Below are 26,333 nucleotides of genomic sequence, written 5' to 3'. Positions count from 1 at the left end.
ATATCAGAAATATATTTATACCCCCTCCCCTATATCAGAAGTAGATGTATACCCCCTCCCCTATATCAGAAGGAGATTTATACCCCCTCCCTATATCAGAAGTAGATTTATACCCCCTCCCCTATATCAGGACATTTATACCCCCTCCCCTATATCAGAAGGAGATTTATACCCCCTCCCCTATATCAGAAGGAGATTTATACCCCCTCCCCTATATCAGAAGTAGATTTATACCCCCTCCCCTATATCAGGAGATTTATACCCCCTCCCCTATATCAGAAGTAGATTTATACCCCCTCCCCTATATCAGGAGATTTATACCCCCTCCCCTATATCAGAAGGAGATTTATACCCCCTCCCCTATATCAGAAGTAGATTTATACCCCCTCACCTATATCAGGAGATTTATACCCCCTCCCCTATATCAGAAGTAGATTTATACCCCCTCCCCTATATCAGAAGTAGATTTATACCCCCTCCCCTATATCAGGAGATTTATACCCCCTCCCCTATATCAGAAGGAGATTTATACCCCCTCCCCTATATCAGAAGGAGATTTATACCCCCTTCCCTATATCAGATTTATACCCCCTCCCCTATATCAGGAGATTTATACCCCCTCCCCTATATCAGGAGATGTATACCCCCTCCCCTTTATCAGAAGGAGATTTATACCCCCTCCCCTATATCAGGAGATCTATACCCCCTCCCCTATATCAGGAGATGTATACCCCCTCCCCTATATCAGAAGGAGATTTATACCCCCTCCCCTATATCAGGAGATCTATACCCCCTCCCCTATATCAGGAGATGTATACCCCCTCCCCTTTATCAGAAGGAGATTTATACCCCCTCCCCTATATCAGAAGGAGATTTATACCCCCTCCCCTATATCAGAAGGAGATTTATACCCCCTCCCCTATATCAGATTTATACACCCTCCCCTATATCAGAAGGAGATTTATACCCCCTCCCCTATATCAGATTTATACCCCCTCCCCTATATCAGGAGATCTATACCCCCTCCCCTATATCAGGAGATGTATACCCCCTCCCCTTTATCAGAAGGAGATTTATACCCCCTCCCCTTTATCAGAAGGAGATTTATACCCCCTCCCCTATATCAGAAGGAGATTTATACCCCCTCCCCTATATCAGAAGGAGATTTATACCCCCTCCCCTATATCAGATTTATACCCCCTCCCCTATATCAGAAGGAGATTTACACCCCCTCCCCTATATCAGAAGGAGATTTATACCCCCTCCCCTAAATAAGGAGATTTATACCCCCTCCCCTATATCAGAAGGAGATCTATACCCCCTCCCCTATATCAGAAGGAGATTTATACCCCCTCCCCTATATCAGTAGATTTATACCCCCTCCCCTATATCAGAAGGAGATCTATACCCCCTCCCCTATATCAGAAGGAGATTTATACCCCCTCCCCTATATCAGAAGTAGATTTATACCCCCTCCCCTATATCAGAAGGAGATGTATACCCCCTCCCCTATATCAGAAGTAGATTTATACCCCCTCCCCTATATCAGTAGATTTATACCCCCTCCCCTATATCAGTAGATTTATACCCCCTCCCCTATATCAGAAGAAGATTTATACCCCCTTCCCTATATCAGAAGGAGATTTATACCCCCTCCCCTATATCAGAAGGAGATTTATACCCCCTCCCCTATATCAGGAGATTTATACCCCCTCCCCTATATCAGAAGGAGATTTATACCCCCTCCCCTATATCAGAAGGAGATTTATACCCCCTCCCCTATATCAGAAGGAGATTTATACCCCCTCCCCTTTATCAGAAGTAGATTTATACCCCCTCCCCTATATCAGAAGGAGATTTATACCCCCTCCCCTATATCAGAAGTAGATGTATACCCCCTCCCCTATATCAGGACATTTATACCCCCTCCCTAGATCAGAAGGAGATTTATACCCCCTCCCCTATATCAGAAGGAGATTTATACCCCCTCCCCTATATCAGGAGATTTATACCCCCTCCCCTATATCAGGAGATTTATACCCCCTCCCCTATATCAGTAGATTTATACCCCCTCCCCTATATCAGGAGATTTATACCCCCCAGGAGATTTATACTCCCCTATATCAGGAGATTTATACCCCCTCCCCTATATCAGAAGGAGATTTATACCCCCTCCCCTATATCAGGAGATTTATACCCCCTCCCCTATATCAGAAGGAGATTTATACCCCCTCCCCTATATCAGAAGGAGATTTATACCCCTCCCCTATATCAGAAGGAGATTTATACCCCTCCCCTATATCAGGAGATTTATACCCCCTCCCCTATATCAGGAGATTTATACCCCCTCCCCTATATCAGGAGATTTATACCCCCTCCCCTTTATCAGGAGATTTATACCCCCCTCCCCTATATCAGGAGATTTATACCCCCTCCCCTATATCAGAAGGAGATTTATACCCCCTCCCCTATATCAGAAGGAGATCTATACCCCCTCCCCTATATCAGGAGATTTATACCCCCTCCCCTATATCAGAAGGAGATTTATACCCCCTCCCCTATATCAGAAGGAGATCTATACCCCCTCCCCTATATCAGGAGATTTATAACCCCTCCCCTATATCCGGAGATTTATACCCCCTCCCCTATATCAGAAGGAGATTTATACCCCCTACCCTATATCAGGAGATTTATACCCCCTCCCCTTTATCAGGAGATTTATACCCCCCTCCCCTATATCAGGAGATTTATACCCCCTCCCCTATATCAGGAGATTTATACCCCCTCCCCTATATCAGGAGATTTATACCCCCTCCCCTATATCAGAAGGAGATTTATACCCCCTCCCCTATATCAGAAGGAGATTTATACCCCCTCCCCTTTATCAGGAGATTTATACCCCCTCCCCTATATCAGGAGATTTATACCCCCTCCCCTATATCAGAAGGAGATTTATACCCCCTCCCCTATATCAGGAGATTTATAACTCCTCCCCTTTATCAGAAGGAGAATTCCCCCAGTCTCACCCTCCCACCCCTAGACTGTGATTGACGTGGACGGAGGCTGAAGGACGTCCTGCCTGTGTTCCAGAATGCTCAGACACCCAGGTTTGGGTCAGGGCCTAACAAAACCAACTAACTGGGCCAAGGATGTTCAGTCATACATCAGTACAATAGCTAAAGGTATGTAGCGCAGCAATTAGAAAGTACGCAGCGCTTTTAAAATCGATCGACATTAGTAGGATGTATATAGTGTGTATTCTGTCTGAATAATGACAGCTCAGTGTGTGAAGGGAAACAAAGAGGTTCGAATGTACAGTTGAAGTCGGAAGTTTACATACACCTTTGCCAAATACATTTAAACTCGTTTTTCACAATTCCTGACATTTCATCCTAGTAAAAAATCCCTGTTTTAGGTCAGTTAGGATCACCACTTTATTTTAAAAATGTGAATTGTCAGAATTATAGTAGAGAGAATGATTTATTTCAGCTTTTATTTCTTTCATCACATTCCCAGTGGGTCAAAAGTTTACATACACTCAATTAGTATTTGGTAGCATTGCCTTTAAATTCTTTAACTTGGGTCAAACTTTTCAGGTAGCCTTTCACGAGCTTCCCACAATAAGTTGCGTGAATTTTGGCCCATTCCTCCTGACAGAGCTGGTGCAACTGAGTCGGGTTTGTAGGCCTCCTTGCTCGCACACGCTTTTTCAGTTCTGCCCGCACATTTTCTATTAGATTGAGGGCAGGGCTTTGCCACGGCCACTCCAATACCTTGACTTTGTTGTCCTTAAGCCATTTTGCCACAACTTTGGAAGTATGCTTGGGGTCATTGTCCATTTGGAAGACCCATTTACGACCAAGCTTTAACTTCCTGACTGATGTCTTGAGATATGGCTTCAATATATCCACATAATTTCCCTGCCTCATGATGCCATCTATTTTGTGAAGTGCACCAGTCCCTTCTGCAGCAAAGCACCCCCACAACATGATGCTGCCAACCCCGTGCTTCACGGTTGTGATGGTGTCCTTCGGCTTGCAAGCACCCCCCTTTTTCCTAATGATGGTCATTATGGCCAAACAGTTACATTTTTGTTTCATCAGACCAGAGGACATTTCTCCAAAAAGTACGATCTTTGTCTCCATGCGCAGTTGCAAACCATAGTCTGGCTTTTTTATGGTGGTTTTGGAGCAGTGGCTTCTTCCTTGCTGAGTGGCCTTTCAGGTTATGTTGATATAGGACTTATTTTATTGTGGATATAGATACTTTTGTACCCGTTTCCTCCGGCATCTTCACAAGGTCCTTTGCTGTTGTTCTGGGATTGATTTGCACTTTTCACACCAAATAATCTGTCTGTAAACAATTGTTGGAGAAATTACTTGTGTCATGCACAAAGTAGATGTCCTAACCAGACTTGCCAAAATTATAGTTTGTTAACAAGAAATGTGTGGAGTGGTTGAAAAACGAGTTTTAATGACTCCAACCTAAGGTTATGTAAACTTCCGACTTCAACTGTATTTACATGCATTCTGTTTGAGACAAGGCTAAGACATAAGACATACAAGATGTTTTCCCCTAAAACAGAGAAAAACAGAGGAAAAAAAAAACAGTACACACACTTTTTTTCCACTTCTCTTTTCAGTTAGTTTATTTTTTTCAATTGCTTAATAAAAAAAAACAAAAAAAACGAATTGACGACCAACCACAAATTCTACAGTTCATCATCACCCTCTGGCTGGGAGACTAGCTTGCCTCGCTTGAGTAACCACGCCAACACCTCCCATCTCATTCTGTCTCCCTCCTTCCAATGTCAATGACATGCAAATGGAGGTGCGTTGCATTCAATAGTCGGGTACGTCACGTGACCTAAAGGTCAAGTGTCGGAGGGCGCCGGGAGGCCCAGTGTCACAGATGAGGAAGGACCCCGTTGTGTTTCAATGAGTCACTACATTGCATATGGAACCAGAATCGGCCAATAGCACTACAGCATAGCTTTCAATCTAAAATATCACAGTAATACCACACTTACCAGTATCACAATGGATTCAGTCACTTAAAATCAAAACCCATTGAAAAAATAAAAACTAAAATGAACATTTTAAATAAAAACCTCAAATAAAATAAATAAAATCAGCTCATAGGCATGCGCACACTTAGACGGATGGGTTTGTATAGATCTCCCAACTCATTATATATATATATGTTTCAATTCAAGACCCTCCTAGTGACTTGGGTGTGTGACTACCTTAAAGATTTGGATTCTTGATGCAAGACAGAAAAAACAAAATATAACACAAAACTTCCCAGAGAGATTCAATTCAATGGGAAATCAGGAGCAAGTAACACTAGTAGTCGTAGGACTGACAGACTGTCCCAAACAGAGCAGTTCATTCAACATGACCTGAAGCCATAGTAAGAAGACATAGAAAGGCCACCTTCCTATCCACACAACCCTATTCAACCCTATAGCTAATTAGGATGTAGCCATCGTCACTGTTTGTACCAATCCCGCTGAGCACTTGTTCTGTTTTCTTCAATACGGGTCATTACTGTACAGTGGATTACATACAGCCCATCAAACGATAGAATGATGAGTGGGTTGGTAAACGGCAATATCGTGGTAAACACATTTGCAGAAGCCAGAATAATGCGAATCACATACTAGCAACCTACATTATATCATAAAAATAATCTGTAAAACAACACAGATTAAAATATTTCATCATTATACAGATATGAAGACTTGCAAAATGGCTGCTTGAACAGGAGACCATTTGAAGTAGGATTTTATCATGCTTGTTTCTTCCTCCTCTTAAAGGAGCTACATTTCATTTTGCAAGAAATAATAACCTCAAATTCGGCCACTCCGTCTCAACAAGCACTCTCTACCTCCCAGCCTTCACTTTTAAAACAGGACGCAACTCCATAAATGTATTATTATAGATGACAAGGCCACTCTTCTGACTGACTTCAAACCAACCACGTCTATGATTCTTCCTTCGAGCCAAACCTTCCCTCTTCGTCTAGTCAACCAACACCTCAAACCTTTCCTCAGTCTAGTCAACCAACTCCTCAAACCTTCCCTCAGTCTAGTCAACCAACTCCTCAAACCTTCCCCCAGTCTCGTCAACCAACACCTCAAACCTTCCCTCTTAGTCAAGTCAACCAACACCTCAAACCTTCCCTCTTAGTCTAGTCAACCAACACCTCAAACCTTCCCTCTGTCTAGTCAACCAACACCTCAAACCTCCCCTCTGTCTAGTCAACCAACACCTCAAACCTTCCCTCTGTCTAGTCAACCAACACCTCAAACCTTCCCTCTGTCTAGTCAACCAACACCTCAAACCTTCCCTCTGTCTAGTCAACCAACACCTCAAACCTTCCCTCTTAGTCTAGTCAACCAACACCTCAAACCTTCCCTCTTAGTCTAGTCAACCAACACCTCAAACCTTCCCTCTCAGTCTAGTCAACCAACACCTCAAACCTTCCCTCTCAGTCTAGTCAACCAACACCTCAAACCTTCCCTCTCAATTTAGTCAACCAACACCTCAAACCTTCCCTCTTAGTCTAGTCAACCAACACCTCAAACCTTCCCTCTTAGTCTAGTCAACCAACACCTCAAACCTTCCCTCTTAGTCTAGTCAACCAACACCTCAAACCATTAATGCTAGAGGATCTTTTAATGCTTGTACACAATACCACTGTCAAAATGTATTTGTTATTTTTGAATATTTTAAAAGCAAATAATCGCCTTAAAACCATTTAAAACAAATCAAACCTGTGCAACAGATCAGCCCTAAAATAGTCCATAATCATACATATTTAAACCTGATTCAAAATAAATAATAATGATAATATTAACACAGAAGGTAACACAAGCGAGGATATTAAACCCCTCCCAAAAGGACAATGACAAAGAAGCCTCAACAAAGCAGTGGCTTGATGCTTCTCCCCCCAAGTCCTCAAGTCTCCCCCACGACAGACCCAGTGTGCCCTCTCTGTCAGGGGCCTGGCTGGGTTAGCCTGGGTTGGAGGATGGGTTGGCCTGTGTGTGTCTTGCAGCCAGCCCACTTGAGTCTTCTTCCAGTAACGTTAGCCATCTGCCAGCAAGCCAGCCAGTCAAAACAGGCAAGCAGACCAGGCCCAGTGTCTCAGCCACACAATAGGCATCTGGCAGGGGACGAAAGCAGGCCTGTCCCATGTTGCCTGGGGGGTTGGAGGGTCCCCTGGGGGGAGGTAGGCAGGAAGGCCGGTGGGGGGGGAGGCAGGCAGGCCTGTGGAGGGGCAGAGAGGGAGGCCTGGGCAGAGAGGGTCGCCTGGTGAGGGGACAAACCAGAGGGAGGCATGCTCCCCCAGCCAGCCACATAGACCCCGGGGTGGAAGGGGTCTAGAGCTGAGAGGAGAGACAGAGGAAACAGATAGGGGTGGAAGGGGTCTAGAGCTGAGAGGAGGAGAGACAGAGGAAACAGATAGGGGTGGAAGGGGTCTAGAGCTGAGAGGAGGAGAGACAGAGGAAACAGATAGGGGTGGAAGGGGTCTAGAGCTGAGAGGAGCAGGAGAGATGTAACAGATAGGGGTGGAAGGGGTCTAGAGCTGAGAGGAGGAGAGACAGAGGAAACAGATAGGGGTGGAAGGGGTCTAGAGCTGAGAGGAGGAGAGACAGGGGAAACAGATAGGGGTGGAAGGGGTCTAGAGCTGAGAGGAGAGACAGGAAACAGATAGGGGTGGAAGGGGTCTAGAGCTGAGAGGAGGAGGAGAGAGAGAGGAAACAGATAGGGGTGGAAGGGGTCTAGAGCTGAGAGGAGGAGAGAGGAAACAGATAGGGGTGGAAGGGGTCTAGAGCTGAGAGGAGGAGAGACAGAGGAAACAGATAGGGGTGGAAGGGGTCTAGAGCTGAGAGGAGGAGAGAGAGAGAGGAAACAGATAGGGGTGGAAGGGGTCTAGAGCTGAGAGGAGGAGAGAGAGAGAGGAAACAGATAGGGGTGGAAGGGGTCTAGAGCTGAGAGGAGGAGAGACAGAGGAAACAGATAGGGGTGGAAGGGGTCTAGAGCTGAGAGGAGCAGGAGAGAGAGGAAACATATAGGGGTGGAAGGGGTCTAGAGCTGAGAGGAGCAGGAGAGAGGAAACAGATAGGGGTGGAATGGGTCTAGAGCTGAGAGGAGCAGGAGAGAGGAAACAGATAGGGGTGGAAGGGGTCTAGAGCTGAGAGGAGAGACAGAGGAAACAGATAGGGGTGGAAGGGGTCTAGAGCTGAGAGGAGCAGGAGAGAGAGGAAACAGATAGGGGTGGAAGGGGTCTAGAGCTGAGAGGAGCAGGAGAGAGGAAACAGATAGGGGTGGAAGGGGTCTAGAGCTGAGAGGAGCAGGAGAGAGGAAACAGATAGGGGTGGAAGGGGTCTAGAGCTGAGAGGAGGAGAGACAGAGGAAACAGATAGGGGTGGAAGGGGACTAGAGCTGAGAGGAGCAGGAGAGAGAGGAAACAGATAGGTGTGGAAGGGGTCTAGAGCTGAGAGGCGCAGGAGAGAGGAAACAGATAGGGGTGGAAGGGGTCTAGAGCTGAGAGGAGCAGGAGAGAGGAAACAGATAGGGGTGGATGGGGTCTAGAGCTGAGAGGAGCAGGAGAGAGGAAACAGATAGGGGTGGAAGGGGTCTAGAGCTGAGAGGAGCAGGAGAGAGGAAACAGATAGGGGTGGAAGGGATCTAGAGCTGAGAGGAGCAGGAGAGAGGAAACAGATAGGGGTGGAAGGGGTCTAGAGCTGAGAGGAGCAGGAGAGAGAGGAAACAGATAGGGGGGGGGTAGTTGGCAAACAAGCACAAAGGAGATTGAGAATGAAATGTCCCTCTGGACACCACCTTCTCTTTTTAACCTCCGAGGAGACCTTCTGTTCCCCAGAGACGGCTGTTACCCGACCCTGTACCCCCACACACACCCTTCTCCTCACAACCACTCTTTGTCCTCCTCTCGTCTCGTTGGAACAGGCAGCATGGCCAGTCCTTTTAGTTGTGTGTGTAGTGTTTGTCTTGTTTATGCATGGTTTCACGTTTCTGTCTCATCCCCAAACCGTAACCTAAACCCTTTCGTCCCCAGATAAATTCTGTACTGCCGCCCAGTACGGTCCCATGCCTCTTAGCTATCAACCCAGTTAAGGCCTCCCTATGTCAGACAAGTGGACCTTTTTATTTGATTTAACCAGGTAGTCTTATTGAGATAAAATGTATTTTTTCAAGAGAGACCCGAAGACGTGTGAGCCTAGGTCCAGGCCTGGGACCTGGGTGGCTAGGCGGTGGTGAGCTTCTGAATGGTCCTGTTGTAGTACTGTGTGGTGAGGGCCTCCAGAGGGGTCCAGTGATGGGCGCGCAGCTCAATGACCTCCATGAGGAGGGAGCGGGTCAGCTGGGACTCAGCCGGACACAGCATCTTGTCCCTGGCTGTGGCAAGGAGCTCAGTCATCATCTCTGGAAGCTGCTCCTCCAGGAGATGACCTGTGGACTGCAGCTGGACGAGAGGAGGAGGAAGAGAGGGAGGGAGGGAGGATGAGAAGAGGGGAGGGAGGGGGGTTAGGAGGAGGGAGGAGAGGACAAGAGGGAGGAAGAGGAGAGGGGAGGAGAGTAGGAGGGACAAGGAGGAGGGAGGAGAGTAGGAGGGAAGAGGAGGAGAGGGAGGAAGAGGATGGGGAGGGGGGTTAGGGAGGAGGGAGGGAGGATGAGAAGAGGGGAGGGAGGGGGGTTAGGAGGAGGGAGGAGAGGACAAGAGGGAGGAAGAGGAGAGGGGAGGAGAGTAGGAGGGACAAGGAGGAGAGTAGGAGGGAAGAGGAGGAGAGGGAGGAAGAGGATGGGGAGGGGGGTTAGGAGGAGGGAGGGAGGATGACAAGAAGGAAGGGAGGGGGGTTAGGAGGAGGGAGGAGAGGACAAGAGGGAGGAAGAGGAGAGGGGAGGAGAGTAGGAGGGACAAGGAGGAGGGAGGAGCGTAGGAGGGAAGAGGAGGACAGGGAGGAAGAGGATGGGGGAGGGGGTTAGGAGGAGGAGAGAGGTGAGTCAGGGGTTACATCTAGCCGTCTGAATATTAAGAAGGCTAGTCAGAGACTGGTTGGCTAGCTTCAGAGTGGAGGTGTCAATCTATCTGATGGATGGGTTTGGCTAGCTTCCGAGTGGGGGTGTCTGAGTTGTGGAAGGTTTGGGGCATGCTCTTTAACATATGCCTGTCACGGAAGGATTGAGTCCCATTATAGGAACCTTATAGGCCTGTCTGTCCTTCTGATAATCTCAAATTCCCATACAAAACAATGTGAAAATTCTGGAGGAATTCAAACAATTAGTGATTAGCTCCACTACAGCTATGGGAGACTTCTTAGAGCTGGCCTGACAGGTCACCTTCCCTGCTCTGCCCTGCCCTCGTGCTCTCTCTTTCTCTGCCTTGAACAGAGCTCCTCCCCAGCCTTCCTCTGATCTCCAACCCAGCTCCAGGCTCTAGTCTCTAGTCTGCAAACTAGTTTCAGACTCTGTTCTTAGCCTCTACACTACCTCAGTGTCACTCTATAATTCATGCTGAGACAGAAAGATTCCTTCACCACATCCAGACAGACAGCCTGACTACAACTGTCTTGGGCTGAATAACACAGTGTATACTGCATGCTCTCTGTTCTACTGCCTCTCTGTTCATTAATATACAAAAGACCGATGTGTACTGTAAGAGGCTTCAGTGAAGACGGGAGTGTGTTGACGTACAGGACAGAACAGATAGAATATGAAGAGTACATACCTCCATAGAACAACAGAGGACTGCATCCTCCTTGACCTCGGGAGACTGCAGCAGCTGCAACAGACATGATGAGAGAGGTCTCTATGGAGATACAGTATCTGTTTATTCTTTATGTCTACAGCAGTCATGCAGAGTGGCAGACGTTACAGATATACACCCACAGCAGCGATGGGTACTATACTGTATGTATGACGAGTGCCGTCTTTCTGTTTGGGAGGTTGAATGACAATGAGAGGAAAAACAAAGAGAGACACAGACAGAGAGAGAGAGAAAGACCTGGTTCTCACGATAAGACTATGTACACACTGCCCACAAAAATGAGGTGGAAACGGAGCTGCACTTCCTAACATCCTGCTAATTGTATGACCATATTAGAGACATACAGTGCCAGTCCAAAGTTTGGACACACCTACTCATTCAAGGGTCTTTCTTTATTTTGACAAATTTCTACATTGTAGAATTATAGTGAAAACATCAAAACTATGAAATAATACATATGGGATCATGTAGTAAACAAAAAAGTGTTAAACAAATCAAAATATATTTTATATTTCAGATTCTTCAAAGTAGCCACCCTTTGTCTTGATGACAGCTTTGCATGCTCTTGGCATTCTCTCAACCAGCTTCACCTGGAATGCTTTTCCAACAGTCTTGAAGGAGTTCCCACATCTGCGTCTCACAAAGACACGGAGGTTGGAATCAAAAATCTCGAATTTGGACCCATTGCTCGTGTTTCTTGGCCCAAGCAAGTCTCTTCTTCTTATTGGTGCCCTTTAGTAGTGGTTACTTTGCAGCAATTCGACCTTGAAGGGCCTGATTCACGCACGTCTCCTCTGAACAGTTGATGCTGAAATGTGTCTCTTACTTAAACTCTGTGAAGCATTTATCTGGGCTGTAATTTCTGAGGCTGGTAACTGTAATGAACTTATCCTCTGAAGCAGAGGTAACTCTGGCTCTTCCAGTTGATGGTGTTTGCGACTGCACTTGAAGAAACTTGAAAAGTTCTTGAAATGTTCTGCATTAACTGACCTTCGTGTCTTAAAGTAATGATGGACTGTCGTTTCTCTTTGCTTATTTGCTCTAATCTTGCCATAATATGGACTTAGTATTTTACCAAATAGGGCTATCTTCTGTATTCCACCCCTACCTTGTCACAAACACAACTGATTAGCATAAATGCATTAAGGATAGAAATTCCACCAATGAACATTTAACAAGGCTGGTTGAGAAGTTGAGAGAATGCTGGTTGAGAGAATGCCAAAAGCTGTCATCAAGGCAAAGGGTGGCTACTTTGAAGAACCTTTATTTAACATGATTCCATATGTGTTATTTCATAGTTTTGATGTCTTCACTATTATTCTACAATGTAGAAAATAGTACAAATAAAGAAAAAAACCTTGAATAAGTAGGTGTGTCCACACTTTGACTGGTACTGTATTTCCCTCAGATTCCCAAATCTACTGTGTGAAATTCCACAGTGTGACATCACAGCAGCAAGATTTGTGACCAGTTGCCACGAGAAAAGAGCAACCAGTGAAGAACAAACACCATTGTAAATCAACCCATAATTATGTTGACTTATTTTCCTTTTTGTATTCGAACTATTTGCACATTGTTACAACACTGTGTATAGACATAATATGACATTTGAAATGTCTCTATTTTTTTGGAACTTCTGTGAGTGTAATGTTTACTTTTCATTTTATATTTATTATGGATCGCCATTAGTGTACAGTGGGGCAAAAAAGTATTTAGTCAGCCACCAATTGTGCAAGTTCTCCCACTTAAAAAGATGAGGCCTGTAATTTTCATCATAGGTACACTTCAACTATGACAGACAAAATGAGAAGAAAAAATCTCATCTTTTTAAAAGTGGGAGAACTTGCACAATTGGTGGCTGACTAAATACTTTTTTGCCCCATTGTACGTGTGTGTATAGTGAGTATGTTATCACGTGTACGTGTGTGTGTATAGTGCGTATGTTATCACGTGTACGTGTGTGTGTATAGAGCGTATGTTATCACGTGTACGTGTGTGTGTATAGTGCGTATGTTATCACGTGTACGTATAGTGCGTATGTTATCACGTGTACGTATAGTGAGTATGTTATCACGTGTACGTATAGTGAGTATGTTATCACGTGTACGTATAGTGAGTATGTTATCACGTGTACGTATAGTGAGTATGTTATCACGTGTACGTATAGTGAGTATGTTATCACGTGTACGTATAGTGAGTATGTTATCACGTGTACGTATAGTGAGTATGTTATCACGTGTACGTATAGTGAGTATGTTATCACGTGTACGTATAGTGAGTATGTTATCACGTGTACGTATAGTGAGTATGTTATCACGTGTACGTATAGTGAGTATGTTATCACGTGTACGTATAGTGAGTATGTTATCACGTGTACGTATAGTGAGTATGTTATCACGTGTACGTATAGTGAGTATGTTATCACGTGTACGTATAGTGAGTATGTTATCACGTGTACGTATAGTGAGTATGTTATCACGTGTACGTATAGTGAGTATGTTATCACGTGTACGTATAGTGAGTATGTTATCACGTGTATGTATAGTGAGTATGTTATCACGTGTACGTGTGTGTATAGTGAGTATGTTATCACGTGTACGTGTGTGTATAGTGAATATGTTATCACGTGTACGTATAGTGAATATGTTATCACGTGTACGTATAGTGAATATGTTATCACGTGTACGTGTGTGTATAGTCAGTATGTTATCACGTGTACGTATAGTGAGTATGTTATCACGTGTACGTATAGTGAGTATGTTATCACGTGTACGTATAGTGAGTATGTTATCACGTGTACGTATAGTGAGTATGTTATCACGTGTACGTATAGTGAGTATGTTATCACGTGTACGTGTGTGTATAGTGAGTATGTTATCACGTATGCGTGTGTATAGTAGTATGTTATCACGCATGCGTGTGTGTATAGTGAGTATGTTATCACGTGTATGCGTGTGTGTATAGTGAGTATGTTATCACGTGTAATGCGTGTGTGTATAGTGAGTATGTTATCACGTGTGCGTGTGTGTATAGTGAATATGTTATCACGTGTACAGTATAGTGAATATGTTATCACGTGTATGCAGTGTGTATAGTGAATATGTTATCACGTGTACGTGTGTATATAGTGAGTATGTTATCACGTGTACGTATAGTGAGTATGTTATCACGTACATACGTATAGTGAGTATGTTATCACGTGTGCGTATAGTGAGTATGTTATCACGTGTGCATATAGTGAGTATGTTATCACGTAATGCGTGTGTGTATAGTGAGTATGTTATCACGTGTACGTGTGTGTATAGTGAGTATGTTATCACGTGTACGTGTGTGTATAGTGAGTATGTTATCACGTGTACGTGTGTGTATAGTGAGTATGTTATCACGTATGCGTGTGTGTATAGTGAATATGTTATCACGTTACGATAGTGAATATGTTATCACGTGACGTGTGTGTATAGTGAATATGTTATCACGTGGCGTGTGTGTATAGTGAGTATGTTATCACGTGCAGCGTTATAGTGAGTATGTTATCACGTGTATGCGTATAGTGAGTATGTTATCACGTATACGTATAGTGAGTATGTTATCACGTGCGTATAGTGAGTATGTTATCACGTGTACGTATAGTGAGTATGTTATCACGCAGTAATGCGTGTGTGTATAGTGAGTATGTTATCACGCGAATGCCCATATAGTGAGTATGTTATCAAGCGTCTAATGCGTGTGTGTATAGTGAGTATGTTATCACGTGGAGGGCGTGTGTGTATAGTGAGTATGTTATCACGTATGCGTGTGTGTATAGTGAGTATGTTATCACGTGTAAACGATAGTGAGTATGTTATCACGCACATTATAGTGAGTATGTTATCACGTGTGTGTATAGTGAGTATGTTATCACGATAATGCGTATAGTGAGTATGTTATCACGTATGCGTGTGTGTATAGTGAGTATGTTATCACGTAATGCGTGTGTGTATAGTGAGTATGTTATCACGTGTACGTATAGTGAGTATGTTATCACGTACGTGTGTGTATAGTGAGTATGTTATCACGTTAGCATAAATGCGTATAGTGAGTATGTTATCACGTGTACGTATAGTGAGTATGTTATCACGCATTAAACGTATAGTGAGTATGTTATCACGTGTACGTATAGTGAGTATGTTATCACGTGTACGTATAGTGAGTATGTTATCACGCAATAAAATAGTACGTATAGTGAGTATGTTATCACGTGTACGTATAGTGAGTATGTTATCACGTGTACGTATAGTGAGTATGTTATCACGTGTGCGTATAGTGAGTATGTTATCACGTGTACGTATAGTGAGTATGTTATCACGTGTACGTGTGTGTATAGTGAGTATGTTATCACGTGTACGTGTGTGTATAGTGAGTATGTTATCACGTGTACGTGTGTGTATAGTGAGTATGTTATCACGTGTACGTGTGTGTATAGTGAGTATGTTATCACGTGTACGTGTGTGTATAGTGAGTATGTTATCACGCGTGTGCGTGTGTGTATAGTGAGTATGTTATCACGTGTAACGTGTGTGTATAGTGAGTATGTTATCACGTGGGAGAACTTGCACGCGTGTGTATAGTGAGTATGTTATCACGTGTACGTGTGTGTATAGTGAATATGTTATCACGTGTACGTGTGTGTATAGTGAATATGTTATCACGTGTACGTGTGTGTATAGTGAATATGTTATCACGTGTACGTGTGTGTATAGTGAATATGTTATCACGTGTACGTATAGTGAATATGTTATCACGTGTACGTATAGTGAATATGTTATCACGTGTACGTATAGTGAATATGTTATCACGTGTACGTATAGTGAATATGTTATCACGTGTACGTGTGTGTATAGCGAATATGTTATCACGTGTACGTGTGTGTATAGTGAGTATGTTATCACGTGTACGTGTGTGTATAGTGAATATGTTATCACGTGTACGTGTGTGTATAGTGAGTATGTTATCACGTGTACGTGTGTGTATAGTGAATATGTTATCACGTGTACGTGTGTGTATAGTGAATATGTTATCATGTGTACGTGTGTGTATAGTGAATATGTTATCACGTGTGTGTATAGTGAATATGTTATCACGTGTACGTATAGTGAATATGTTATTACGTGTACGTATAGTGAATATGTTATCACGTGTACGTGTGTGTATAGTGAATATGTTATCACGTGTACGTGTGTGTATAGTGAGTATGTTATCACGTGTACGTGTGTGTATAGTGAGTATGTTATCACGTGTACGTGTGTGTGTATAGTGAATATGTTATCACGTGTACGTGTGTGTATAGTGAGTATGTTATCACGTGTACGTGTGTGTGTATAGTGAATATGTTATCATGTGTTTGTATGCCTGCATCTGTGCCTATGTTTGTGTAGCATCACAGTCGCCACTGTTCCATAAGGTATATTTCTTTCTTAAAAAATAAATAAAATGTTTTATCTGATTCGACCGCTTACATCAGTTACCTGATGTGGAATAGAGCTTGTAAGACCTGCCTTGTTGATAGTGCTGTTAAGAAGGCAGAGCAGCACTTCATTATGGACAGACTTCTCCCCATTTTAGCTACTGTTGTATCAATATGTTTTTACCATGACAGTTTACAATCCAGAGTTACTCCAAGCAGCTTAGGTCACCTCAACCTGCTCAATTTCCACATTATTTATTACAAAATTGAGTTGAGGTTCAGGGTTTAGTTAATGATTTGTCCGAAATACAATGCTTTTAGTTTTTGAAATATTTAGGACTAACTTATTCCTTGCCAGCCATTCTGAAACTAACTGCAGCTGTTTGTTAAGTGTTGCAGTCATTTCAGTTGCTGTCGTAGCTGACGTGTATAGTGTTGAGTCATCCGTATACATAGACACTCTGGCTTTACTCAAAGCCAGTGGCATGTCGTTAGTAAAAATTGAAAAAAGCAAGGGGCCTACACAGCTGCCCTGGGGAATTCCTGATTCTACCTGGATTATGTTGGAGAGGCTTCCATTAAAGAACACCCTCTGTGTTCTGTTAGACAGGTAACTCTTACCCACAAAATAGCAGGGGGTTGTAAAGCCATAACACATACATTTTTCCAGCAGCAGACTATGATCGATAATGTCAAAAGCTGCACTGAAGTCTAACAAAACAGCCCCCACAATATTGTATGATCAATTTCTCTCAGCCAATAAGTAATTTGTGTAAGTGCTGTGCTTCTTGAATGTTTTTCCCTATGAGTGAAAGTCTGTTAATTTGTTTACTGTAAAATATCATTGTATCTGGTCAAACACAATTTTTTCCAAAAGTTTACTAAGGGTTGGTAACAGGCTGATTGGTCGACTATTTGAGCCAGTAAATGGGGCTTTACTATTCTTAGGTAACGAAATGACTACTGCTTCCCTCCAGGCCTGAAAACACACACTTTCTAGTAGGTTTAAATTGAAGATATGGCAAATAGGAGTGGCAATATCGTCTGCAGTTATCCTCAGTCATTTTCCATCCAAGATGTCAAATACGGCCATATTACCATAACGCTGTTTATATAATAGCCTCAGATATGGGGTTTACATCTAATTGTTATTTAAGATGAATGAGTGAGGATGATACTGTTTGTGAAATTGTGTAATGGACTGTTTAATGAAGGAAACTCCAATTCCCTTTGGAGTTGAACTAAATCAGAGGACCACCCATGAGCACAGTTAAGACCTGGCGTCATGAGACAGCCTTTTTCTGCTCTTCCGAATAAATCCCCAAACTTGAGAATTTCTCAACAGACCATGTTTCTATCAATTACGAGAGGACAAAGGTTGCAGACCGCCTTACCTCAATAACGAGAGGGCCAAGGTTTGAGAGGAGACCGAGCTTAAGGTTTGAGTAGATGGTTGAATCTTTGAACCAAACCACGTGGTTAAAATCTTACACTATTGATACCGACAGAATAAGAACAAGTCTTTGTTATTAATTACTAGTCTGCAGCTAGGAATTCAGTATCATTGAACGCGAAGACCGACAACCGCCGAAACATCTATTCTATAACGATGAATGTCACTCTGAACTATCCATTCTAAATACGACAGAGAGAGAGAGCAGACACTCTCCAACAGAAATGAACTTTTCAACAGAGATCCCGACGACACACTGAGCGTAAATATATATATATTGATTGCAATTGTTCCCAAATGAGAGAGCGTTCATGTGCAAATAATTAGCATTTCAATTGTTATAATTGTCACTCTGTAGTGACTTCTTAGTCGACCCCCACTTCCCCTTTTGTCTAACAAGCCGCCATGCCGGTTTAGCCCACTAGGGCACATCCGCTATCATTTCTTTGTAACCATCTACTTTGTTTGTGTTACGCATTTCTGTGAATTACTTAGTTCGTAAATAAACGATTTTAAGACAATTTATATATGGATGACTCAAAGTGAAGACTGGGTTCGTGCAGATAACCAACAATTTACGACGTTTGGAATGAGACTAACGTGAGCTAAAACAAATAATTAATTCATTAAGAAGACTAATTAATCAGATTTTAAAATATCTGAAAAGTTGTATTAGGAAAATTAGAACTTTGTAATTTGAATATTTTCCTTGGAGCCCCGACTTCCTAGTTAATTACATTTGATTAATCAGTTTAATCGCGTAATAATTTTTACTATCATTCTTTATGTCATTTATCTTTGTTTCATAGTGTAGTTTCTTCTTTTTATTCAGTTTAGTCACATGATTTCTCAATGTGCAATATGTTTTCCAATCGGTTGTGCAGCCAGAGTACCCATTCCTTTTGACTCATCCCTCTCAACCATACCATTTTTCAATTCCTCATCAATCCACAGGGATTTAACAGTTTTTACAGTTATTTTTTAAATGGTGCATGATTATTAGTAAATGGATTAAGCAATTTCATAAATGTGTTAAGTGCAGCATCTGTTTGATTCTCATTACACACCAGAGACCAACAAATATTCTTTACATCAACACCATAGCGATCACTACAAAACGTATTGTATGACCTCTTATACACTATTAGGCCCAGCCTTTGGACCTTTGGTTTTCCTACATATGGCTACAGTATTGTGATCACTACATCTGATGGATCTGGATACTGCTTTTAAACACATATCCGCTGCATTAGTAAAGATGTGATCAATACATGATTTCATTCCTGTGCTGTTTGTAAATACCGTGGTCGGTTGACTGATAACCTGAACCAGGTTGAAGGCACTGGTTCCAGTTTGAAGCTTTTTCTTGAGTGGGCAGCTTGATGGAAGCCAGTCAATATTGAAATCACCCAGAAAATATACCTCTGTTGATATCACATACTTTATTAAGCATTTCACACATGTTATCCAGATACTGACTGTTAGCACTTGGTCTATAGCAGCTTCCCACCAGAATGGGTTTTAGGTGAGGCAGATGAACCTGTAGCCATATTACTTCAATAGTATTTAACATTATCCAGATACTGACTGTTAGCACTTGGTGGTCTATAGCAGCTTCCCACCAGAATGGGTTTTAGGTGAGGCAGATGAACCTGTAGCCATATTACTTCAATAGTATTTAACATTATCCAGATACTGACTGTTAGCACTTGGTGGTCTATAGCAGCTTCCCACCAGAATGGGTTTTAGGTGAGGCAGATGAACCTGTAGCCATATTACTTCAATAGTATTTAACATTATCCAGATACTGACTGTTAGCACTTGGTGGTCTATAGCAGCTTCCCACCAGAATGGGTTTTAGGTGAGGCAGATGAACCTGTAGCCATATTACTTCAATAGTATTTAACATTATCCAGATACTGACTGTTAGCACTTGGTGGTCTACAGCAGCTTCCCACCAGAATGGGTTTTAGGTGAGGCAGATGAACCTGTAGCCATATTACTTCAATAGTATTTAACATTATCCAGATACTGACTGTTAGCACTTGGTCTATAGCAGCTTCCCACCAGAATGGGCTTTAGGTGAGGCAGATGAACCTGTAGCCATATTACTTCAATAGTATTTAACATTATCCAGATACTGACTGTTAGCACTTGGTGGTCTATAGCAGCTTCCCACCAGAATGGGTTTTAGGTGAGGCAGATGAACCTGTAGCCATATTACTTCAATAGTATTTAACATTATCCAGATACTGACTGTTAGCACTTGGTGGTCTACAGCAGCTTCCCACCAGAATGGGTTTTAGGTGAGGCAGATGAACCTGTAGCCATATTACTTCAATAGTATTTAACATTATCCAGATACTGACTGTTAGCACTTGGTGGTCTATAGCAGCTTCCCACCAGAATGGGCTTTAGGTGAGGCAGATGAACCTGTAGCCATATTACTTCAATAGTATTTAACATTATCCAGATACTGACTGTTAGCACTTGGTGGTCTATAGCAGCTTCCCACCAGTATGGGCTTTAGGTGAGGCAGATGAACCTGTAGCCATATTACTTCAATAGTATTTAACATTATCCAGATACTGACTGTTAGCACTTGGTCTATAGCAGCTTCCCACCAGAATGGGCTTTAGGTGAGGCAGATGAACCTGTAGCCATATTACTTCAATAGTATTTAACATTATCCAGATACTGACTGTTAGCACTTGGTGGTCTATAGCAGCTTCCCACCAGTATGGGCTTTAGGTGAGGCAGATGAACCTGTAGCCATATTACTTCAATAGTATTTAACATTATCCAGATACTGACTGTTAGCACTTGGTGGTCTATAGCAGCTTCCCACCAGAATGGGTTTTAGGTGAGGCAGATGAACCTGTAGCCATATTACTTCAATAGTATTTAACATTATCCAGATACTGACTGTTAGCACTTGGTGGTCTACAGCAGCTTCCCACCAGAATGGGTTTTAGGTGAGGCAGATGAACCTGTAGCCATATTACTTCAATAGTATTTAACATTATCCAGATACTGACTGTTAGCACTTGGTGGTCTATAGCAGCTTCCCACCAGTATGGGCTTAAGGTGAGGCAGATGAACCTGTAGCCATATTACTTCAATAGTATTTAACATTATCCAGATACTGACTGTTAGCACTTGGTGGTCTATAGCAGCTGCCCACCAGTATGGGCTTTAGGTGAGGCAGATGAACCTGTAGCCATATTACTTCAATAGTATTTAACATTATCCAGATACTGACTGTTAGCACTTGGTGGTCTATAGCAGCTTCCCACCAGTATGGGCTTAAGGTGAGGCAGATGAACCTGTAGCCATATTACTTCAATAGTATTTAACATTATCCAGATACTGACTGTTAGCACTTGGTGGTCTATAGCAGCTTCCCACCAGTATGGGCTTTAGGTGAGGCAGATGAACCTGTAGCCATATTACTTCAACAGTATTTAACATGAGATCCTCTCTAATCTTTACAGGAATATGACTCTGAATATAAACAGCAACACCACCACTGACATTTATTTTCTGTAAATGTTATAACCTTGTATTGCTACCACGGTATCAAAGGTAATGACTAATTGAGTTTCAGAGAGTGTCAGGATATGAATGTGATCTGTTACTAGCAAGTTATACATTTCATGAACCTTGTTTCTTAAGCTACATATGTTAACGTGGGCTATTTTGGGTACTTTTCTGGGATGCTTGCTTGTTTTCATTGCTTTACTGAGAAGCTTAGCAGAAGTAGATATTATCATGTTCTTTATGTTAGTGCAGGGTGAGCTGCGCACAGTGGACTTCCTACTAGGGCACACCGCCTTAGTGCTAACAGTATAAATCTGGTTCATAGACACATGATTACTGCATACAATAGCTGTAGGATTAGCAGAGGCATTCAGGGTAGTTAGAGGTACATACATTAGGTTACTTACATTGTGTCTACCAACGCCCCTGGTGTAATGTACATTTGCTGAAGCATTATGACAACTCCGTGTCACAATGGTAGGGATTAACTGAGCGGAGCTGGGCTGGGGTCATTGATAAGTCATTTTCTCAACGCAGCCTTATAATGCAGTGAAAGGATCCAGGAAACCAAGTGATTTGGGTGGATCCCATCCTCCTTATAAAACGTGTTTAGTTTCAAAAAGGTATCGGAAAAAGAAGGTATCGAAATTGTCAACAAAAGTTACACACATTGAGCTCCAATAATCACCTAGCCAGTTGTGAAGAGAAAGAATCCTGCTAAAGCGTTCAATGCCGCGATTCAGAGAGGGCACAAGGACAGATATGATGGGTGTCTAGCAGAGAGTCAATCAGTTCTTTGAAATCCAGTTTCAACTGCTTAGTAATGTCATCTACCCGAGCTCCGGGCTAGGACATTGTTTCAGCACCAGGAACTGTCACATTCCTTACCATGGAGCTGCCCAAAATCACGGCTGGCGAGAATGACTTAGAAATCCAACCCACACGCTTCACAGGATGGCGCTGGCATCCACAGCTCGTGACATGCAACCATCGTTGATTGTCATGCTCCTCTTGCTGTGCTCCTTCGACTCCGCTATCAGATGGGGGAGGAGAGGCAAGAGATGGCTCCCCTGGCGAACCAACTCCGGGCAACACCGGCCAGTCGGTGCGAACGCCATACAGGCACAGGGGTAGAAATTTCCTCAGTTTCTTATGTAGGCTGGCGACCTGTGTGATCAAGGAAGCCACATCAAGCCTATAATCCTCGGCAAGCAAACAATTATCGCACTGGAACTCTGAGTGATCCGGTTTGTCCCGAAACAAAGTGGAGTAGATACAGCTCCTACAGCACTGGAACTCTGAGTGATCCGGTTTGTCCCGAAACAAAGTGGAGTAGATACAGCTCCTACAGCACTGGAACTCTGAGTGATCCGGTTTGTCCCGAAACAAAGTGGAGTTGATACAGCTCCTACAGCACTGGAACTCTGAGTGATCCGGTTTGTCCCGAAACAAAGTGGAGTTGATACAGCTCCTACAGCGCAGGGACCACTCATTTACCTCTCCAGTCAGAGAGGGCTCCATTGGAAAACTCATCTCTGACTAACTTCATTAGCTTTATGGCTAACGTTAGCAGTTAGTTTATTTCACTTTTGTTTATTATCTATTTCACTGGCTTTGGCAATGTAGACATGTGTGTCCCATGCCAATAACGTCCTTTCAATTGAATTGAGAGAGAAAGAGCAAGATGTGAAATCTTGGCTCACTAACAGCTCAGTCCAAACAGAACAGGGTTGTAAAATCCAGTCAGGACCAAACTATGGTTGGCGGTAGCTACCGAACGGCATATTTGGAGAGTTTGGACATTTTACAAGCAAAGGTGAATGAGAGATGATGTGTTTTAACGCATGTAGTTCTGGCTCTCCAGCAGCATGTCAACATGCCTGTTCTATGTGTAGTCTGGAGTCACTAGGAGAAGAGGAGGAGCAGAAGGGTTGAGAAGAAAGAGGAGAAAAAAAACTGCAAGGAAATCAAAATGGCACCCGGTAGTTATACAAAAAAACTAATCCAAAAAGGGCTTTGCCTTCAACACTGTAGACTACCACCACCTTATTCATTCAGCCACTTAGTTACAGCAAGTTAGACTAGGAATTGTGCATTTTACACACCAACAACAACAAAGACACAATGCATAAGAAATATCTTGCTGCCTTTTGTAAACACAGATCTAAAATGCTTCATATTGTCATTTCTGCTCAGCATTAGATTCACTTTGTTCATTTGCACAACATCTCTCATTCACATTTGCTTGTACAATTTCCAAACTGCATCAAAGCTGGGACCGAGAGACTGAAAAACAGCTTTTATCTCAAGGCCATCAGACTGTTAAACAGCCACCACTAACACTGAGTGGCTGCTGCCAACACACTGATTCAACTCCAGCCACTTTAATAATTAAAAAACTGTATGTAATAAATGTATCACTAGCCACTTTAAACAATGCCACCTTATATAATGTTTACATATCCTACATTACTCATCTCATATGTATATACTGTACTCTATACCATCTACTGCATCTTGCCTATGCCGTTCGGCCATCGCTCATCCATATATTGGTATGTACATATTCTTAATCATTCCTTTACACTTGTGTGTATAAGGTAGTTGTGGTGAAATTGTTAGGTTAGATTACTTGTTAGATATTACTGAATGGTCAGAACTAGAAGCACAAGCATTTCGCTACACTCGCATTAACATCTGCTAACCATGTGTATGTGACAAATACATTTGATTTGATTTTGTGCTTCAGTTGCACTTCAAACTTGAATGAGAATTCAAGACCGGGCATTCTGTCAGTAGACAGTGCTCCTACTGATGTGTAGTTCCAGTACTTTTCTTGGTCTCGCCAGCCTATTTTTCTCTGGTAAAATGCAAGGTTATCTTTAGGCCTAAACATTAGAAATATGATGGACGTGTCGTTTTTGCAAAAAAGACCTTGCTTTTTCATTGTAAGCTCATTTATTTATGTGGCTGCCAGCCAAATAGCATTTCTGTTGTCTTCTGATGAAAATGAAGCTATTTTATGTCAAATGTGTTGCACTAATGTATTTTGTGTGAAGGAAAACTATAGTTGCACGTCCCTGATCACTCTATAGAAGCAGAAAAACACTTGACGTCCGTCATAAAATGCGACCCCTGTCAATGCTCTCCTGCTATTAACAAACAAACAAACAAACACGTGACTGGCTCAACTGTGCTGGGGAACTAAGTAAGCTTCATAATGTCAAATAATGTGACAGGTGAAATAAGAATCTGCTTTATCTCCTAACGTATTGCACAAGTTGACTGCAGGTATTTCATTTTAGAAAAAGAAGATGATTGAAAAACCATCCCATGGCAATTTACAAATATCCCTGTATATGGTACAGTAAATGCGATATACAGCGTGGTTGTCTTGGCAGGTCTTAATTGGCTGCGTAACTATTACAGTACATTCAGACAGTGTTCCTCCCCCTTTGACTTGTTCCAAATGTTTTTAAGTTAAAGCCTTAATCTAAAATGAAAAAAAAGTAATAAAAAATCCTCAATCTACACAAAACCCTACAAGAACGAAGCAAAAATGTTTGTTTTTTTAGACATTTTTGCAAATGTATAAAAGTACTCTGTACTTTGTTCAAGCATGTTGGCAGAGATTACAGCCTCGAGTCTTCTTGGGTGTGACCCTACAAGCCTGGCACACCTGTATTTGTGGAGTTTCTCTAATTATTCTCTGCATATCCTCTCAAGCTCTTGTCAAGTTGGATGAGGAGCGTTGCTGCACAGCTATTTTCAGGTCTCTCCAGAGATGTTCGATCGGGTTCAAGTCCGGGCTCTGGCTGGGCCACTCAAGGACATTCAGAGACTTGTCCCGAAGCCACTCCTGCGTTGTCTTGGCTGTGTGCTTTGGGTCGTTGTCCTGTTGGAGGATTAACCCTCGCCCCAGTCTGAGGTCCTGAGCAGGTTTTCATCAAGGATCTCGTTGTACTTTGCTCCGTTCATTTTTCCTCGATCCCGACTAGTCTCCCAGTCCCTCCCACTGAAAAACATCCTCACAGCATGATGCTGCCACCACTATGTTGTTTCATTGTAGGGATGGTGCCAGGTTTCTTCCAGACGTGACGCTTGGCATTCAGGCCAAAGAGTTCAATCTGGGTTTCATCAGAAAAAGAGAATCCTGTTTCTCATGGTCAGAATCCTTTAGGTGCCTTTTGGCAAACTACAAGCGGGCTGCGCGGAACTCAAACTACAAACGGGCTGCGCGGAACTCAAACTACAAGCGGGCTGCGCGGAACTCAAACTACAAACGGGCTGCGCGGAACTCAAACTACAAACGGGCTGCGCGGAACTCAAACTACAAGCGGGCTGAGCGGAACTCAAACTACAAACGGGCTGCACGGAACTCAAACTACAAGCAGGCTGAGCGGAACTCAAACTATAAGCGGGCTGCGCGGAACTCAAACTACAAGCGGGCTGTGCGGAACTCAAACTATAAGCGGGCTGCGTGGAACTCAAACTATAAGCGGGCTGCGTGGAACTCAAACTACAAACGGGCTGCGCGGAACTCGAACTACAAGCGCGGAACTCAAACTACAAGCGGGCTGCGCGGAACTCAAACTACAAGCGGGCTGCGCGGAACTCAAACTACAAGCGGGCTGAGTCTGTAATACCAACATGTTTGAAGCAGACCACCATAGTCCCTGTGCCCAAGAACACGAAGGCAACCTGCCTAAATGACTACAGACCCGTAGCACTCACATCCGTAGCTATGAAGTGCTTTGAAAGGCTGGTCATGGCTCATATCAACACCATTATCCCAGAAACCCTAGACCCACTCCAATTTGCATACCGCCCCAACAGATCCACAGATGATGCAATCTCTATTGCACTCCACACTGCCCTTTCCCACCTGGACAAAAGGAACACCTACCTGAGAATGCTATTCATTGACTACAGCTCAGCGTTCAACACCATAGTCGCCTCAAAGCTCATCACCAAGCTAAGGATCCTGGGACTGAACACCTCCCTCTGCAAGTGGATCATGGACTTCCTGACGGGCCGCCCCCAGGTTGTAAGGGGAGGTAGCAACACATCTGCCACACTGATCCTCAACACAGGAGCCCC

General features: G+C 43.2%; 1 protein-coding gene across 1 annotated transcript in view; it reads right to left on the bottom strand.

Moving 5' to 3' along the window:
• Window positions 1-4,619: 4,619 nt before the first annotated feature.
• The window catches only part of ctif (CBP80/20-dependent translation initiation factor), a 175,047-nt gene continuing 153,333 nt past the window's right edge, over window positions 4,620-26,333 (bottom strand). The window contains exons 13-14 of the mRNA XM_064979040.1: window positions 10,759-10,812; window positions 4,620-9,495 (exon numbers count right to left, since the gene is read on the bottom strand). Of these exons, the coding sequence (XP_064835112.1) occupies window positions 9,277-9,495; window positions 10,759-10,812 (273 nt within the window). The 3' untranslated portion in view covers window positions 4,620-9,276. The remainder of the gene's footprint in view (window positions 9,496-10,758; window positions 10,813-26,333) is intronic.

Source organism: Oncorhynchus masou, chromosome 11 (genome assembly GCF_036934945.1).
Source record: "Oncorhynchus masou masou isolate Uvic2021 chromosome 11, UVic_Omas_1.1, whole genome shotgun sequence".
Taxonomy (NCBI): Eukaryota; Metazoa; Chordata; class Actinopteri; order Salmoniformes; family Salmonidae; genus Oncorhynchus; species Oncorhynchus masou.
Note: the sequence above shows the minus strand (reverse complement) of the source record. Positions and strands in the feature narration are given on the sequence as shown.